This window comes from Hippoglossus stenolepis, chromosome 4 (genome assembly GCF_022539355.2).
Source record: "Hippoglossus stenolepis isolate QCI-W04-F060 chromosome 4, HSTE1.2, whole genome shotgun sequence".
NCBI lineage: Eukaryota > Metazoa > Chordata > Actinopteri > Pleuronectiformes > Pleuronectidae > Hippoglossus > Hippoglossus stenolepis.
The window spans coordinates 20,347,325-20,365,788 of NC_061486.1; the positions used below are offsets into that span (position 1 = coordinate 20,347,325).

An 18,464-nucleotide genomic window follows, 5' to 3' on the forward strand; every position below is an offset into this window, starting at 1 on the left:
CTTTAACTGAAGCTTCTGACCTGTGTCTCCATGACTTTATGTATTGTTCTGCTGCCACAAATCGCTGCGTGAATAGGCAGGTGTTCCTAATAAAGTGCTCAGTGAGTGTATATCATCAGGTCTCAGGACTTTAGGGACACTCAATGTAAGGACTTAGAGCCACTACAATATTCTAAGTGTTTACAGTAAAGTCAGTGTTTAAAAAGAGAACAAATGTAAAACAGGCCCAACACAAAGCAGTGTATCAGCTGTAGGTCACCTTTAACAGGCCGTTAGAAAAATGCACCTTGGAAATAATGACTTTGAGAACTATTGCCCAACTTTCCAAGTTCCACTGTGAAAAGCTATTCAACGGCTTGTCTGGGTGCTTGAAATTCCTGATTCTTCTGTAACGCAGTGAAAGTTGGTGGAGAATCGTAGAGCAGAGGCAGCCAGCTCGCTCTTCTATACGAGCTGGAGGTGCTGCAGCTCTGGAGGGAGACCCCAGAGAAGTCCATGTCTCATGAGGCCACAGGGCTGAACAGACCAGCTGGGTGCTCTGTGCTCCACCAGGGTCAACAGTCTCAGTTTCTCTGCCCCCCACATTCTATCCAGGCGACTCTCTCCCACAACATCTGCTGAGTCAAGTTTGAAAAGTTAAGCCCTACAGGCGACTCTAGCCGATGTGTCAGTGAAACTCACTCTACATAGTCTGATGGAGGCGCCTGTCCTTCCACACAGCATGATGATCCACAGTCAAAGTGCAAAGGCCCAGAGCAAAAATGAAGGTAGGATGGGGAGGAAAAAAAATATTTGCTGCACCTTTATTTAATTATAATATAGATTTTCTTTAAAAAAATTCCCAAGTACCTCTTCCTTTCCTTCTTTAAGTTCTTTTTGTACAAGTACAAGAGGGGGAGGTTGTCTCATTTTGAAGCAGTGCTTGGGTCTCGTAGATTATGCCTGCAAACAATCTTTTAATTTTCTTTTCAAAAGGAATGAGGGAGGGTAACGAGGACAACCACAACAAAAAAAACAAAAACAAAAAAGATGAAAGAAAGACAGGAAGAACAATCTTCTTAGATCCAGTGGTGGTGCTGGGAGCACGGGTCAGGATCCCAGACTGCTGACCACGAGAGAAAGGGGGGGGCAGGTGGAGGTGTCGAGGTCAGAGCATGTTAGGAGTTCAAAATCCATCCACCCAAGAACCCAGGCCTCTCTCTGCCAGGGTACGGTTCACTGAAATCACCTGGAAAGAGACAAAAAGTCATTAATTCTTTTCAGTCGTCTCAACATTGCTGCTCTTTTGAATGCTGTTAAACTGCCATGAATGATATTCAAAATTTAATTCACATTGAAGACAGACGCTGGCTTGACACGTGCACTTTTTCCTGAAATTTTATAGAGGAGCTGTATGTTAGAGGGTAAAGCGCCAGTGTTGATGTGCTGTTAACAATAACACTAGTTTACACAGGATCATGTTCCGCCTCCTGTGTGCTCTACCCTGGCTCCACCGCTTGCATGAAGGATCCAGAAATGTTCTTGTTGTTATGAATGCGTCTGACCAGGACAATCTCCTACTGCGCTCTCAATGTAAAAGGCAAACACCAGAATATGTCCAGATAATTGGGTCCAGAAATTTATATTATGAACTTTGAGTACGTTTTTTAAATGAGAAATGACTGAGCAGGAAATATTGAGTTTAACTGATTGCAGCTTAACACCAAAGAAAATAATTTAGAAGTAAAAGGAATTTAAAGAGAAAATAGTTTTCTTACTGTAAATTTTACTGTAGTGATGGAGATTAATGGTGTGGACAGGGAGGGAATACAGCAGATAAATATAAGATAAAAGATATAGAGACAGGGCTCCAGAGTGCGACCAAAGATTTGTGAAGTGCGACAATTTTCCCCTGGTCGCGCTGGGGCGTCTAACGATAAGCACCCCGTTTTATGATCAGAGTAGAAGCGGCGGTTGATTTGTACCATGTCCTCTCTCCACACTACTGCTGACCTGTGCTCACTTTACACTTTAACTATAAACACCAACACTAATCACAAGTTATCAGGATCTAAACAGTGCTGAAGTTTACTTTGTGTTTGTTTGATTCGCTCTAGAGTTTAGGAGACACGTATTAATAACAACACGAGACGCACACAGCCAGGCCAGAGGTTTATTATGTGTATTTTTGCCAAAAGGCACAGTGAAAAATTTTGGATGCACATAAATGAAAAATTTAGTTTGGAGCCCTGAGAGACATGCAACAAAGAAGTTATTTTAAGTAGTATTCATACCTCCTCTCCGACCATGTTCCACAGGTGGACCAGTGGGAGGCCTGTGTTGTTGTCATAGTTCGATACCTTCACAGAAAGACAAATGAAAGGTTAGAGATGAGTGCTGACTCTGTGCAGTGCTTCAGTGATGGAGGTGGTCTCACCTGTGCAAGCAGCGCCACTCCTCTGGTCATCTCCTCCAACGCCGATGTCGCCTCTGGTGAAAAACGATCCTCTCCTGATGAAACACATTTCACATATGTCACAACACATCAGTTCCAACCTAACTATATCTGCACACGGATTAGTTCAGACTTGGAATTGAGACAAATTAAATTAAGACAACACTGAAAGAACTGACACTTCGACTGTCAAACTGGTGTTGGTTCTGTAAGTTCTAAAATGTCTAAACACAAACAAGGTTGTACCTGGAATCGGGGCGATGTTGTCGAGCAGCACTTCTGCACCTTGAAATGGTAGTGTTACAAAATCAGACCTGGAAAATAAGAAGAGGGAAAAGGAAAATCACATGTTAGAAGCATATTTAATCTAAAAAATACTGGGAAAAGTTTTAAAAAAAAGTGTAGCTTTAAGAAATGTCTGAAACCTTCTATATTGTCAGTGAGTAATATTAAAACACAGATGATAGTTTACAAATTAATTTCTGTTATTTCACACGTACACAGAGCTTATACCTCCTCTTTGGTGTAGGACTTCCAGAACAAAAAGAATAGCCCCCTCTAGAGTCTATCTTACCCTACATGGCAGATAAATGAGGCTGCACAGGTCACTGCTCCCTACCTTCCTCCCTCTAGGATATTTCCATCACACGCCCAGCCCACAACACTACCAGCAGAGTGAGCGACCCCACTCAGTGACCCCACTCATCCCTGTCATAGCCTCTTCAGTCTCCTGCCCTCTGGGAGAAGATACCAGATGCTGATGCACCACACTGAGAAACAGCTTTATCCACCAGGCTATGATGCTGCTCGACTCTCTCCGCCTCCAAACAGTCTGGACTGTGAACTTACCCACTGCCCCCTCTTAGTAGCCGCCACGGGAACCTTTTATACTAACATTCACGCTGAGCATGACAGGTTACTGGCATATCGTTCCACCACTATTTGCCCTACATTTGTTTTCATTACAGTTCTGGCGTTGAATCTGGATTGTGAAGTCCAGAGAAGTCCTTGGATTATGTTTGTAAGAAACCTTTTTCAATTTTAAAGTTTTGAGTGTAACAACACATCTCAACTTCCTCCTACCATCCAGAAATGAAGCCGAAATATCCCAGATATGAACAGTGCAATATCACACCAATGACGTCATTTGGAGTCCAAGTAGTAGCGATCATGGGATGGAGCTGGTCTGTCTCAACTGTCAATCACTGACATTTCACCCCACTTTTTATAGCATTAAATAAGTAATTAAAACCAACCCAAAAAAATAAACACTTCAACATACAGCAGTGTGATAAGAACTACCTAAAATGACAGGGACCATCTTTGAAAAAAATATAGTTTTTAACGTTTATTTTAACTTTAGTTTTGTGCACGTTCCATCCACCAACATGGAGGACACAGGGTTTATGACTTATACTGCAGCCAGCCACCAGGGTTCATTCAAGAGGTTTTGGCTTCACTTTTGGGGAGCAGTCATGTCGTCCATCTTTATAAATGGTTTTAATACAGTGGCACTCACCTTATTTGTCGTAGTGAGTCGATCTTCACTCGGTCGTAGCCTCCGTAATCCACATATCTAATCTCCACCTCATTGGTTTCTTTATAGAAGGTGATGACCTGAGCTCTCCACCAGGCCCCTTCCACCGCCGGAGCTGCACAGATCACACCGACTGGAAGACACACAAACAGACGATTATTGATGCTGTAGGTCACAGTGAAACCACACTGAGTCATGCCCTGTGGTCATGGCAACTCTTTTTGTGTTCAAGTGCTGACTATAATACAAACTAAACATTTACAAAGTCAAATTTATAAAAGTAATAGATAATCTTGAAGCAGGATTTGCTTTATCCAATAAAGCTTATGCACACTTAAACTGCCTTGAGTTTCATGTAAGACGACAAGAGACACGCAACTGGTTACAATGTGTGTGACCCTTCTTCACACTTCTAATATATATTAATTTAAAATCTACTTTGACCTTATTCACATCACATTCACACTGTCCATACATCTGCCAGGAGAGACATCTCTTTAAATACAACTTGATTCAAAAACAATTTTGCTTCTTTCTAATTTGCTGAGAAAAGAAAGTCCACGGTCCTTAACCAAGGCTTTTTATTCTCACCAATTTAACATGGGGATTTTTGTGATTTTTGAAGATGCAGTTCAAGCTGCTTATGGTGTCAAAGATTTACAAGAGAAGAGAATGACTGAAAGGGCAGAAACATTATCAGTGTGCTCTGATCCCACCATGTGACCATGGTTACCTTCAGCAGGTGAGGGCAGGGCCGGGGTGCCGGGCTGGGAGTAGCAGAGGAACATCTGCTGGTCGAGGCTTCGCAGGGCGTGGTAGGTGGGGTGTGTGTGCTGCTGGACAAAGATGTGGCCGGCTGACACGATGTTCACCACTATCACTTCAACGGTCACTCCACTGGGGAGCAGGAGCTGAGAGGACAAATGACAAGTCAGCAACTGTTACTGCACCAGTAAATTAGGACAATTACCATCTAAAGTACATTTCATTTGACTAAAACCACACTTGAATAAAATTAATTGTAATCTTATCCTGAAATGCAAAGCAGCAGCCAATGAATAAACATTCAAGATAAAACACCTTGTAGGTTATAGCTTGAATTATGCAAATTTTAATATTTACTTTGCAAAGACAGGGATGTAGAAGAAAATAACTATTGATGAATTCATGTTCCAGTGTTGTAAAGTCCTGTCTGACATGAGAACAAACCTACGTGTATGTGCAGCATGTTTGTGTCTTTTAACTGGATTTTCTGCTGCATTATATTTTCTCACCAGTGACCAGAGGAAACACTTGTGGTGTTTTGTCGTTCTACTGTGACAGGATGGGGTCCGAAAGATTTGTACAGGTTCTGAATCTAGATCTTTCCATTCTGTACTTCTAGGTAGCTTGTTTGGTTACTAAAATTATGAATACGGTTATTTCAACCAGTACTGTATATAAACCACAGATATTCTACTGGGTTGACTGGACTTTAACAACATATTTTGTCACTGCACTATGATGTCTGAGAGAGAGGCAAAAGGGAATGGGAAAGATTTGTTGGCTGTGCAGCTTAACGAATCTGTGTATTTTACCAAACTAAAAATGAATCCAAAATGGCACCGGTCACCAACTGTGACTCAAGGTGAGGCCACTGAACTGCTTAATGTCTTTGTCGTGTTACTTCCACACAACCAGGACTAAATGAGTAAATTGATAAACTTTTATTTTTTGACAAACACTTCCCGCTAGTAGACATTTCCCATCCCTGTTCATTCTGCATTAAAACAAAACTATTGAAACTTCTCTTTACAGAAACAAGAAGGTGCAAACATGTGTCTGTACTCCAACCCAGCCTGCCCCTCCCCTTTGGATTAATATTACAAAATTAAAGGATTTTCAGGAGTTGTATACAAGTGGAGGCACAGAGCCCATCCTTACCCAGGAGGTCATAGGAAGTGATGGCAATGCGAGTTGGGGCACTGGAGGGGCATATAGGTTTGTTAAATCCAGATCTTTGAACTTCTTCCCAATCAATGACAGGGCTTTGTCCACCTGCTGCTGCGTACCTGCAGAGAGAGACCACAGTTAGTTTAGGTGCAGTCCAAAACAAGTTTCTGTGACATGATCTGCTGTTTTTCTCCCACTGACAATCTGGTTTCCTGCCATCCCAACCCCTTCACATCAGACGACATGAGTTGAAGTGAAGACGTGGTCGGCCTCACTCACCCTCTATGTGACAGATCTGGAAGTCCTGGGTGTAAGGCAGGGTGGAGATGTAGATCTTTGCACCAGAGTTTTGCTTGATGAAACTCACGAATCTTCCCTGCTTGCCGATTAACCGCCCGACAAGTTGCTGGTGCAGGAAGACACGCAGGTGAAATGTGACACGTCGAAAGGACCATTCATTAATACAAAACAACAAGAACGTAACAAACACCAAGAGCCAAGCCACAATACAGACTCTTCTTAATAGAAAACAAACTTATTCCCCAAAATTAAATTATTAGCATCTAGTAAGTTTAGTCTTGAGACAATACATTTCTTAAAAATAGCCTGATCTTTTCAGTGAATTCTCAGTCTGCAATTATATGATTATTATATTTCAAAATATTGGAAAACTTTTTCTTCCCAGTCAATTTTATTAAGAGTCAGCATATATGGTTAAACCGTTGCACAAACGCTGGGAAAGAGGAAGTGAGCTTGTGTGTTTGGTGTAAAGAGATCATGTCACAATGAAGAGGTATGTTCTTTTTAATCCTGTCAGTTGTCCTGACTCACCTTTGGCACCTCGATCTCCCAGATGATGAGCTCAGAGCTCGAGGGGGCAGCGTGGTTGCTCTGGCTTTCCCCAGTACCCATAGTGCAGCCACTGTCCATTGAGTCCATACTATTCACATCAGAGCCTGGATACACACACACACAAACAATAATCAGTAACCAGCACCTTTACCAGCGATATTCAAATTCACAACAATGTCAATAGTTCAGGTGCACATTACACCCTACCCTATTTGTTGCCGACACCCAGCCTTCCGACCAAAAGTGGCTAACCGTTTTCCTACTAAGCGCCAAGTGAAACATCCTTGGAGGACCATAGGCCTCATGCATTTCGGGATACATAGAGTACATCATTCTAGCCTCTTTTATGTGATGGCTGGAACTGGCTGGTTTTCTAAGTTAACATCAGTGATTTTTAAGTGTCAGTCAGTTTTGTGTAGAATGGAGTCAAAGCAGCGGGTTGTCTAAAACACTTGCAAACTTCAGAGCACATGTCAGAATGGGGAAATCCTTGGGACATAAAAACTGTTTACAGAACTTAAGAAGAGTTGTCCTGAGCTTTGAACTTGTCGTTGCTTTTCAGCTCAGGGATTTTGTGTTGTAGGTTTTCAGGCACATCAACATTAAACAGCTCAACAAACATATTCAGATCCTTTTGTTTACTTTTCAAAGTAAAACGTCTCGCCAAATGCCTGAAGGGCTTTCGCAAAGTCACCAGCATATTCAGATGTCATAGCAGACCTTTGTTTTTGCACAGGAGGAAAATACAGTGTTTGCCCACCACACACAATTTGACTCAGTGGAAACAAGGTGAATGAGGTTTCAGCTTCTTAGCTTTAAGCTCGTACACTGCAAAACTTGCCTGCACAACATTGTCTCTGTCAGTGCGGACTTGCTGTCCACTCAAACTCTGCTGAAGAGTATTTACTTTATTCAAGTGACTTGTAACTCATCCAGTTTAGCTGCATGTTTCAAGCTGGAACGACACTTGAATCAGTCTTTTTCATCACAGCGAGCACTTTGCTGCAAACTAGGCCCACTGGCTAGTTTTTTTTTTACTTCAACAAAATAAATGTTTTTTCCATTTCTTTTGGAAAGTCTGTACCTTGTTTTATTTTCTCGAGTCACCATGATTCCAGCAATGATACAAAACAGCTAAATAGGTTTCTTTCACCCTGACTGTGACCTTACAGACATGAAGCCCAAAGGCACGACCTTGGAGCACATGTAACTCTATTTCACGATATTGTCTACAATCCCCATCAGGAGACATTTCTTTGTATTTCTGAGAGGCTTTTTGTAATGGGCTGTATATAGCTCGAAGATGAATATTCTTCAACCCTGCATTTAAATTAATTTTTTGAGAGGCATTAGTGTGCTGGTGGAAAGATGAGTATTTACGTTGGATTTTACATCACAAGCAGCCTGGTTGCATTTAATAGGTAATCCGTTTTTTCCTCTCAGATCTCCAGTCAAAGTGCTCACTCATGTCCTTCTACGAAAAGACAAAGACACAAACATCATTATCACTGCTTCACAATAAAAGCGTTCCACCACAATAACATGAAGTATTGGATACTACTGAACTAATTAAGTATTGAATGTCATCCCTGCCAAGCAGAAGGGGACGATTATGGTCATGTGGGCATTTCAGGAAAATGGGAGTGTAGGTCTGACCCGAGACAAACTGCTCCCTGAAGGCCTCAGGGAGGAGGAGACCATCAAGCTGTTTGAGGAGTATTCTGAGCTTGGGCAGATCAAATTCCACAGTAACGTCATACCAGCTGGCTGGAAGGGAATACCATAGGGAACTATGTTCTCAGACATGACGGGTCCTATGGAGTTGCCATACCATGGTGGAGAAAGGGTCATGGTGTAGATGTTAGAGCTGTCACTTTTAATTCTGCCATTCATTCAACTTGTTGGGAAATGTTTGTATTCAACCTGTAATGGCCAATTCAAATTCATAATATACAATCTCGAAGCGCATCAGACCGCGTGAAGTAGTTTGTCTTCAGATCCAGCAGAGGGCTTTCACATTCAGCTTGATCTATTGCATACCCACTTGACCGATCAGTAAAATAAGTCAGTAATGTTAGGTTGTTTTGCTATGAAAGTGGAGGCTAGCAAGCAAAGCCGTCCTTAGCGGACAACCATGACACCAGAGCATCTGAGAAGCAGCATGTGGAAGCATTTTGGGTTCTACAATGTAAGTGGTAAAGTTATTATCAAAGGTGAGACTGTGTCTTTGTACCACGCAACTGCCTTATAACATCAGTGGGCTCACCTGTTAGCAGCAGCTGAGGAGGCAACACAGACACGCGGAGCCACGTCAAGTGTTCAACCTCGTCTGACTATATTCAACAGATTGTGTGTCATGTGAAATCTGTTCGAACTTGATTTTTGGAAAAACTGACTGCCCTAGATGTTGGATTGATTGAAGCCACTGGACCAGCAAGGCGATGCAGTCAAGAATTAGACCTGTGCTGCAGTCTTTGACGTTGGCTCAGAAAGTACATTTAGAAGTGTAATTAAAACAAGTTTGAATTGGGGGTTCACTTAGTGGATGGTACCAGACCTTTTTATGAAAGGGAGCTGGGGAGATCGAAAAGGCTGGGCCAGTTGAAGACTGATGATGGTTCCTGGAGGATGTCACTGACATTGTCACAAGGGGAGTTAGGGATGCACCGATCCAACACTGATGTGGTCTATTGGTGTGATACTGACTCAAATAGCTTGGGGATAACTGACAATAGATTTGATCTATTCTGTTCAATTCTATATCATTCAATGTTTACATCTACTTGTGAGTGTGTCATGTATCAGCAGTGCACTGGTGGATCCCCACACAGACAAGATGATTAAAAAGGGAAAAAGATGTTGTGATTGCAATACTGTATAGTATTGTGCAGTTTCTGTTTTTTTTCTTATCAGTATCAAATCTTATTTGTATAGCTCATATTCTCAAATCACAGTCTCATAGGGCTAAGTAGGGTTATCAACCTACGACTTGGGCAACTGCTTTGAAAAAATCTCCAATAAATAGATGAAGAGTTGTTGAAAGACAGGTGGTGAATGTCTCCACTGTGATTGGCTGAGAACTTATCAAGTTTGGGAAGAAAATCCCAGACAACTTCAAAACAGAAAACAGCAGGAATTGTAGTCTAGGTTACCTCTTACCATTTCACCCTCTTTATTGAAAGCAGACTGATTTGAGTGTATGTGGATGTTGCAGTATTTGTTATGTTTTATTAGATTAGTAGTTACTGATGCACCAGGGTGGTTCTCATCTACAGATACAGATTTTAATTAACATAAATGCTAAACATAATGACTGATGTTATTCCTTCAATACATATATTTATAAATTGCTACTCCAGCCAGCAACAGTCCAAATCACCTGCACAGAAGCTGCACCACACTAAACTCCTTCAACAGCATACTTGAGTCTATTTACCTGGTAATTCCAAAACATTTTTTTTCATTTGTCGTCTGATGTGAATAAAATAGAGTACACACAAAGTCTGAGAAATAATGGTTAGCTTCCTGTTTACAGTTTGTACCATCCTCAGCAACAAAAGTCAGTTTGAGTGTTAAGTGTAAATATCTACAATGTTACTCTCAGTTGATGCATCTATCAGATTTTGAAACTCTACAATATCACTATTGGCCTCAGACCGTCACAGTATCAGGATTTAGCAACACTGCTTACACCAATGCCCAGAATAAACAGATTGATGTCTCACCTCCCGACTGGTCCGTCTCCACCTCACATGCCCCATGAGCTCCATTCCTCAGGCCCATTCCGTTGAGTCTCTTTATTTCACATGCAGCATCCACAGAGTTTTCTTCAGTTACGTCCAAAACTGTTGCGTCTGTGGCAGTCTCAACCAGCGACCGAGGCTGTGTGGCTTCTCTTGCTGACAAGTCTGTAATTTGGATTACATCCATTTGGTTATCGAACATGCTGTTCTGAAGGTCCTCGCTGCTGATGCCATCCTCAGAGTGGCATGTGCTGCAGGCTGAGTCCTCGGCCAGCACGGCTACTTCATCACTTTTCAGTTGCGTGTTTAGCAGTGGCACACTCTGTGCTTCTTCCTGCGATGGTGTTGGCCAGTGGCCTGTCTGAGTGTTTGTCTGATGAACCCTTTGCCTGATCTCAGCGGTCTCCCATACGGGAGCTGAGGAGCATCCATTAGTCATTCCTGGCTGTTCTTTCTCTGTTGCCTCTCGAGACTCACAGCTGATCTGCGAGGAGCTTGTCAGTAGATGGTGGTGCTGCTGTGTAGTTGTGATTGGCTCCTGTTGAGAGCGTTGTCTGCCGCTAGCCAGTGGTGTGCTGCTGCTGCTGGGCTTGCTGTTGTCTGTGACCTGGCACCTGTTAACCCCAAGGACCTCCTGGGTGGCTGCCGAAATGACCCCACATATGAGTCCAGCTGCCAGACGCTCCAGATCCTGCTCCTCTTCACTGCTGCTGTGTATTTGGATGTCCCCTAGGGTCACTGATGAGGTGATGGAGTCTTGTGCAATGGTCGAGGCTATGGAGGTCGGATCCGTGTCTGCAGGTGTGCTCGTTAGAATATGTTGATGAAAATCCTGCGCCGATGGGGGCGTCTCTAGAGTGTCAGCTTCTGATCGGATCGCTCTCTGCACTTTGGCTGGGGTGACTGCACAAACAATGATCTCATCTTGGGCATTAATAGTGCTGTGATACTTTGCAACTTCTCCCTCTGGCTCAGGCCTCTCTGCGTCAGACAGGTAGGCTGTTGTGGGGGGGCAGCTGGTGACTTCATTAGACCGGCAAGGCAAGACCACCTCTTCTACCGAGGCTTCGGGAGCAGAGGCTGGATCATTGAGCTGGTGTATCTCCAACTCTGTTACCAAACCAAGTGATGAGCTTTTCTCTGGGTCTTTATGGTCTTTCCAAGACACCTGCAGGCTGTCGCCTTTGCCAAAAGCTGGTTGCGTCAAGACACAGGCATTATGGACTTCCTCGCCCCTTATTCTGCCAAGAAGAGATGCAGCTTCTTCAGAACTTAGTTCTGGTAAAGGTGCTGCTTTGCTGTCCAGGACATGGATTAAGGAAATGTTCTCAGGATCGCTTTTCTTGTCAGTGACCTTTGGAGGTCTGTGGGTTGGGCATTCTGTGTCATTTGTGGGGGATACAGTGCCTTTTTCAATCAAACCATTGCTACCCTCTGCTGGAGATGTTCGAAGGCCTGTGTCAGTCGGAGCCTCCTCTGGGCTGCCATGACTGATGAGGCGCTCTTTCTTCCGCGAGATGTACCACCACCAGCCGATAAGTGCGAGTACTCCAGGAAGCGTGTAGGGTACAACAGAGCGAAACCTCAGCGGCATTTCCTCAGGACACTAGCAGCTACACCTGAAAGTAGCAAAGACAGACGGATTAGTATTAGTTGACTGAATGCAATTCATAGCAGTTCTGGCAAAACGGCACGATTTAAGGATTTAACTTCATTTTACCCTTTAATTTAGTCTTTTAATGGATGTACACTGGGCAATAAGATATATCCCCTAGTCAATCAACAAAAGACTAAAAATCAGTTTCATATCAATAAAATCTGCTGCGATCCTCTTGAAAACGATACATCTATGTGTAACTGCTGAGGGCATGACAATGTTATGATCCAACCTTGGGGTTATGGCATTCACAGCAGGATTGAGAGTCTTAGGTAGGCTTCTATAACAACAGGATACCTAGGAGTGGAGATGTCCGATCCCAATCCTAAATACTGAGAATTGGCCCAAATAATGTCTGATCGTGTTCTACAACTTTCAAATTTTCTCTCGGTCACAGACAGAATGAGACAGACAGAACGAGACAGAGAGCGAGAGCGAGAGCGAGACAGAGGGTGCTGGACTTTTGACCTCTATGGCTGCTGGCACTGACACTTGGTCCACATAATCAACTGCCAGCCCCCTGCAGAGGAAAGGCAGAGTTCCTGTTTCTATATTTTCAATATCAAGTAACAAAAAAAGCCTTTTTTGGGGGTTGTAGTTCCGGAACTAGGAAATGAAAGCTGTGTGCATCTGTCAGGTAAAGGAAATGAAATAACTACATTAATGACATGCTATAATGTTGTGAAAAACATTTATATTACATATTCTCTACATTAAATATGAATTGTAAAGATTGGGCAAAATTCCGTCAGTGACTACTGGTCGTTGGACACTTTGTTTAGTAATGCACTAAGATGAGCATTGATAAAATAGGGTTTTGCAGCTGTCTGTCTCTTAGCAAGTAAATTCAACCGGTGAAAAATAGGCACATTGAATACAAGCACTGGAAGACATGTGATCATTAGGTGAAACAGAAATCATCAGTCGTGTATTTCAGGCTGAAATAGGTCAATCACATGTTATTATTTATTCTCTGTTATTTTGGTCAAAGCTCCTGTAATCATGGGCGTTCAAAGTTTAACAGTTAAGGCTGTGCAGACATACAAAAAGTCAAAATCAGCAAGAGGCCCTTTGCCAATTAGATCCATTGTTTGAAATACAAATAGCACAAGCATCTGTAAAGTGTCTGAGTGGATTTGGTAAGTTGTTGTAATACAAATGCTGCTGTTAAATGTCAAAGTATCCCTGAACGCATCAACAGGTGAATTTAGAAAACTGTTGCTCCGCGGCTTCAGGTCGATCCCACAGAAAAAGCATTAACAATATAGACATGATGTGTAACAGCAATTATGTAGATCAATATTAAGAATTCTTTCAATCTGATGGAAATAAATTAAACAAGACTCATCAAAAGGACTGCAGTCTCCATAGCAAGCAGAAAAGTAAGACGGACAGTCCATGAGCTCCAACAATATACCCACATCTAGGAAATAAAGAGTGTGTAAGATATGCACCTGGTTCTTCCTGGCTAAGAATAAGCAGCCAGTTCAGTTTCTAAGGGATCATATGACAAGAATCCCCAATGAACTGGTGAGCTGAAGAGCTGGAAGCAACAGCCACTTGAGACTGGGTTAACTCCAAACCTCCAACATATCATGAAGGTACACGATGTAACTGAACACACAATTCCTAATTCATGAAAAGACATTTACATCCTAACCTCTAACCACAGTTGGTTACAGCATGTGGCACCTTTGTGGTTTGTTGGTTTATCTTAGGTAAGTTTATAGGTATATATACACAAAGCATAAAATGAAAAGCTTTGATATTAGCACGTACAACTACTAAACTGAGGCAGCTTTTATGTAGAGTAGACAAGCGTTTACCCTTCAACTTTTGCACACTACATAAGGAATCAAAATTATTTTTTAGGAGTTTGCTCATCAACAAATGATTTGGGCCTGAACAGGGAGTGCTCCAGAGTTTGTAAAATATATTTTCATGATAAAGCTAAAAATGTAATTATTATAGTAATAAAATTGCAAAAATGTGAGTGATCAACAATTAAAATGTCACCATATGGGCACCTAAACTAGAACGGGAAACATGCATAAAATAATGAACTTTTTTGAATGCCACTGTGTGCGCGCGTGTGTAAAGTAAATATATAAACACACAATCAAACAGATAAATAAACACTGACACAACATTCAGCCACATCTAACCTTGTTATGTTGTGGCTGATCTGTGCATGTGCCTATGAAATGGTGGCCCACACTACATTCACCTTGAACAAGGTTATATTACAAGTTACGGGCAGTCAAACAAATCCACAGCGCTCCTTACAGGACGGACTGGTATTCCCCGGTGCTTTCCCTGACCTTCCAGCCAAGATCCAGCTCTGTGACCTTGGTGGCTTGGATAGGGGAGTGGTCAGGCTGCATTCACATGTTGGAAACTTCCAACAAGCCCAGCACAAGCCACCTAAGCAGCTTGCACAGTGGGTACAGTCTAGTGTCCATACTACCACCCGAATCACCCAATAACGACATGACACTGTTACACACTACACTTCTGCTGATCCTTTGTGATCGACATACTTGCTCTTATCAGACCCATTGTTCTGCGCTCACTCAGCACAGGTTCGCTCCCAGTCACGCAACATGACCTTTGAGCTTACGATATCAGAAAAAGGTCAATCCCGGGTTAGTAACATCTGACACAAGGCCGGACACTGCGCCGCCGACATGGGGAAACTCCACTGTGCTGTTCTTCAGTCACTGTTTGCTCATGGAGGAGTGTGGTTTTCAAACACAAGCCCAATTCTTGAGGGCGACATTAACATTAATGTGGAAACTGCCTGCAGGTTGAAATGCAGGGTGGTTCCTCAACACGTCCCCTGTGTGGAATAATAATAATAATATTAAATCAGCTCACATTGACGGGTCACAAGAAGGCAACAGTGGCTGCACCGCTACAGTCGCGTTGACGTTAGCTACATGCTAATCCTGCTGTTTAGCCGACGGACAACCATAAGACCAGAGAAAGCACATCACTGCCGCAGAAAAGGCGTCGAGAAACCGCACCTCCGCCGCCCTCGTTGTCCATTAGACGACCCGACGTCCGGCAGCGACTTCGCTAATGTCACACGAGCTACGTGCTCATAATACACACAATGAACGTAATACATAATCCCACTGGCGTCGTGCAGCGCCGCGTAGCGCAATACTATCATTCCCGTGTGCGTCCGCTCCATAACAACATCGGCTAACGGCACTAGCTAGCCGGTCCGTGCGACAGCGTGTAGCTGCACGTTAACTTCTTACACTCTGACGTCTCCGTGCAGGAAGACTACGAAATAAAAAACAAGACCCTGGACGTGTCTTTCTGCACCTTAGCTTGCCTGTGTCCTAAAGAAACTAACCTTTTTCATAGAAACAATTCATAGAAACGTGTGCCCCTGACATTGAAGCCGAATTAAATCGGGGAACTCTAAATATCCTCAGGAGGAACTTGGAACGAGGGATAAAACCCACAACAATCTGCCACCAGCCGGGTCAAGTGTTAAATGACAGATATCCACAGGGAGTCTGGTGTGATTCGGGCTAGAAGGCTGTGACCTGACGCTAGCGTTCCACTGCTGGGAATAAAGCATGGCTGGTTGGGAGGCCGCAGTGCAGGGTAGCAGGTATCACTCAAGTTAGCCGGCTAACCAGCATTTTGGTTATAAATCCTAAAAACACGTCTCCGATCACTATAAACACGCATTAAAACGAGGGGGCGGCTAAACGCACATTCCCCACACTGCATTATGTTTTGGCCCGGTGACCATGAGCGTCGGCCGGTAACACGGTTAAAGCCTCGTGTTTGACCCGACCTCGGGACTTCCATTCACCACACTGGCCACAGCGCTGGGCCACTACACGCAGCCATTGCATAACGCAGCTTTACACGCACCCTAACGCACCACCGAGGGCAAGTGTCACACTGGCGCAAGGGTTAAAGGACATTTTGAGCCGAGGAGAAGCTCCTGCTCTGCCTGGGCCTCAGACCTCCTGGGTTAGCCTGCTAGCCGGCCTGGGCTGAATGAGAGCCGGGGACATTATGCCGAGACGCGTTTGTCACTATCCAGGCCACACGACCCCGTCGTCAGTCCGAGCACAGCGACGACAGGAGAGAGGGAATCAGGGGGATTTCACTTACACAACCGGGACAGAGGCTAGCACGAGTGCGCTGCCTGTGAACTTACAGAGATGTGTAGGCTAGTCGTTTCAATGACATGGGACTACTGCGCCCCTCCAGCGGCACCGGTCACTGCAGACAGCTCGCGGAGACCCGGGGACGGTGTCAGTCAACCGGTGTTTTCTCACGATGTGCGTGTGTGACACCTCCGTGCGAGGATTTGAACTAAGTCGCACGGTGTGGACATGATGCAGATGCTACTGACTAGCACGCTCCTCCACCTTAGCTGCTAAACGCGCCCTCTCCTCTCCGCAGTGTTTGGGTTTACTTACAGTATTTTAGGTTCCACGGCGCCGCCACGGTGAGAGCTCTACTGATAGTTTGTCTTTGTCTAATGTGTCCTCTTGGAAAGTCAGTCTCTCCTCCCCACGTGTTGACCGACTAGCATCACTCTTAAAAAAAAAAACAGACCCAACAGCTGGTGAAAGCTCGCGATACTTGGGCGTTCTACTCGTCCGTGGTCTCGCGTTAACTGCGAATGCAGTAGAGTAGAAGGCTACTATGTCAGACACGCATTTGCATGACTTTGATGGCAGCTCAGCATGAAGGTGTCATGTCCGAATAAGCTCCCCTTTATGCACAGTCTATGATTAGCACCCTCCTGGCTCCCCGTGTCATCATGGCGCAAATCTGAACCCGAACTGGCGTCAGATCCACATAAAACGTGCAGTAACAGCACAAGGTGAAATGTGCAGGGAGATAAATGTCATTTCTCAATCATCATCTCGTAAAAAAATAACCAAAGAAAACATTAGTAAAGATCCAGTTTGAAGTTCTTCTCATATCTGATCAGTCTATAAGAGATGATTTCCACTTACTGTGCAACCAGACCAAAATAATTAAAATTCTTTATTTTATTTATTAAATTCAGTTCAATTATATTTATGAAGCGCCATATCACAAGGGTGACGTCAACTCTAATTAAAGCCTACAGGAAAATGAATGTAAAAGACAACTGATCTCAATATCTTACTGTTTCTCATTTATTTACACACACGTGCACACAGATAGAGATAATGCAAAACTTAAAATGTATTTGCGAACATCTTACATCAAAGAGGATTTGTATTATGATTTTAATCTGATGATAAGTTAAAACAAGTATGACACAAATATGTCAAATATTGTCAGTGGTGAATCTGGCAGACCGGGCTCTTTCCCAGTGGGCTTATATTTGGTTTATATGCTTTCCCACAATATGGAATGACAGATAACAATGATTGGAATTGGGCTAAATGCTCGTCCAGGAACCCATTACCCCATGAAATTGAGCCAAAGAGCGCACCCAACGAACTAGATATTGTTTGCAGAGTTATGTTGATGACATTGCAGTAAATCATATTCTGCAGTTGTAGTTTGCTAGTTAAATGTCCACATTCCCATGTAGTTGGAAAAAATAGAAATCAATTAGAGACAGCCATGTATTTATTTATTTACCAAAACAATTTGTCAATTACCTTCACATAATATTGATGGGTCAATGCACCTCTTTATCAGGGAATTAGATGATTTTGGATCTTCTCAAGATTCCACAAGTTGAACTAGCAGCAGAGGAGATTGTCAGTGGCTGGTGGCTGTAAGACATTCAAATGTACTCCCTGATATGTGGACTGAAGCAAATACAGAGCAGGTCATGTCTGAAAATGGCTTTACAGAGTCCTTTACAGCATGGTGTGTCATGATGACGACATGAACAAGCTGATTATCATCAGCTCAAAGGTTTGGATCATGTTGAACAAAAATAAGATCTTGTTCCCTGGTACTTACAGGAGGTAAGAGGAAAGTACTGGATGATGTTTTTCAGTTTGTTGTGTGAAAAGTTCCTCCAAAAAGTTCCTTCCAAAAGTTACCAAAGAACATATCCATCAACCACAGCTTTGAACGTACACAGAAGCTCCCAGTACACAACCTACAGCAAGCCTTGGTCAAGATCTATTACTATTAGCCAAGCAAGATAGTCTTCCCATCTACACAGTGTTTTAAAAACTCATCCTGTGCAGGTTTGCAGGGAAATGGATCCTTCACAGTTCATAGGTGATGACTGTACCTCCCTGTCCCTCACAGGGCTGACCCTCACAAATGTTGGGATTCTGTAGCATTTTGAGAAATTGTAATGTAGGATCAAAG

At 43.3% G+C, this 18,464-nt stretch overlaps 1 protein-coding gene across 4 annotated transcripts; it reads right to left on the bottom strand.

Moving 5' to 3' along the window:
- Nucleotides 1–787: 787 nt before the first annotated feature.
- On the bottom strand, nt 788–16,897 carry akap1b (A kinase (PRKA) anchor protein 1b). Of its 4 annotated transcripts, none has more exons than XM_035153825.2 (11): nt 16,610–16,897; nt 10,481–12,117; nt 6,735–6,859; nt 6,183–6,309; nt 5,895–6,022; nt 4,705–4,882; nt 3,954–4,104; nt 2,681–2,748; nt 2,417–2,490; nt 2,274–2,339; nt 788–1,228 (listed from the first exon to the last, which is right to left on the bottom strand). In XM_035153825.2, the coding sequence occupies exons 2-11, from the start codon at nt 12,090–12,092 to the stop codon at nt 1,166–1,168; spliced, it is 2,592 nt and encodes an 863-aa protein (XP_035009716.1). In that variant the 5' UTR covers nt 12,093–12,117; nt 16,610–16,897; the 3' UTR covers nt 788–1,165. The 4 variants fall into 4 exon arrangements, with proteins under 4 accessions (XP_035009716.1, XP_035009719.1, XP_035009718.1 ...); XM_035153828.2 differs by lacking the exon at nt 16,610–16,897 and adding an exon at nt 16,345–16,469; XM_035153827.2 differs by lacking the exon at nt 16,610–16,897 and adding an exon at nt 15,182–15,300.
- Nucleotides 16,898–18,464: the final 1,567 nt, after the last annotated feature.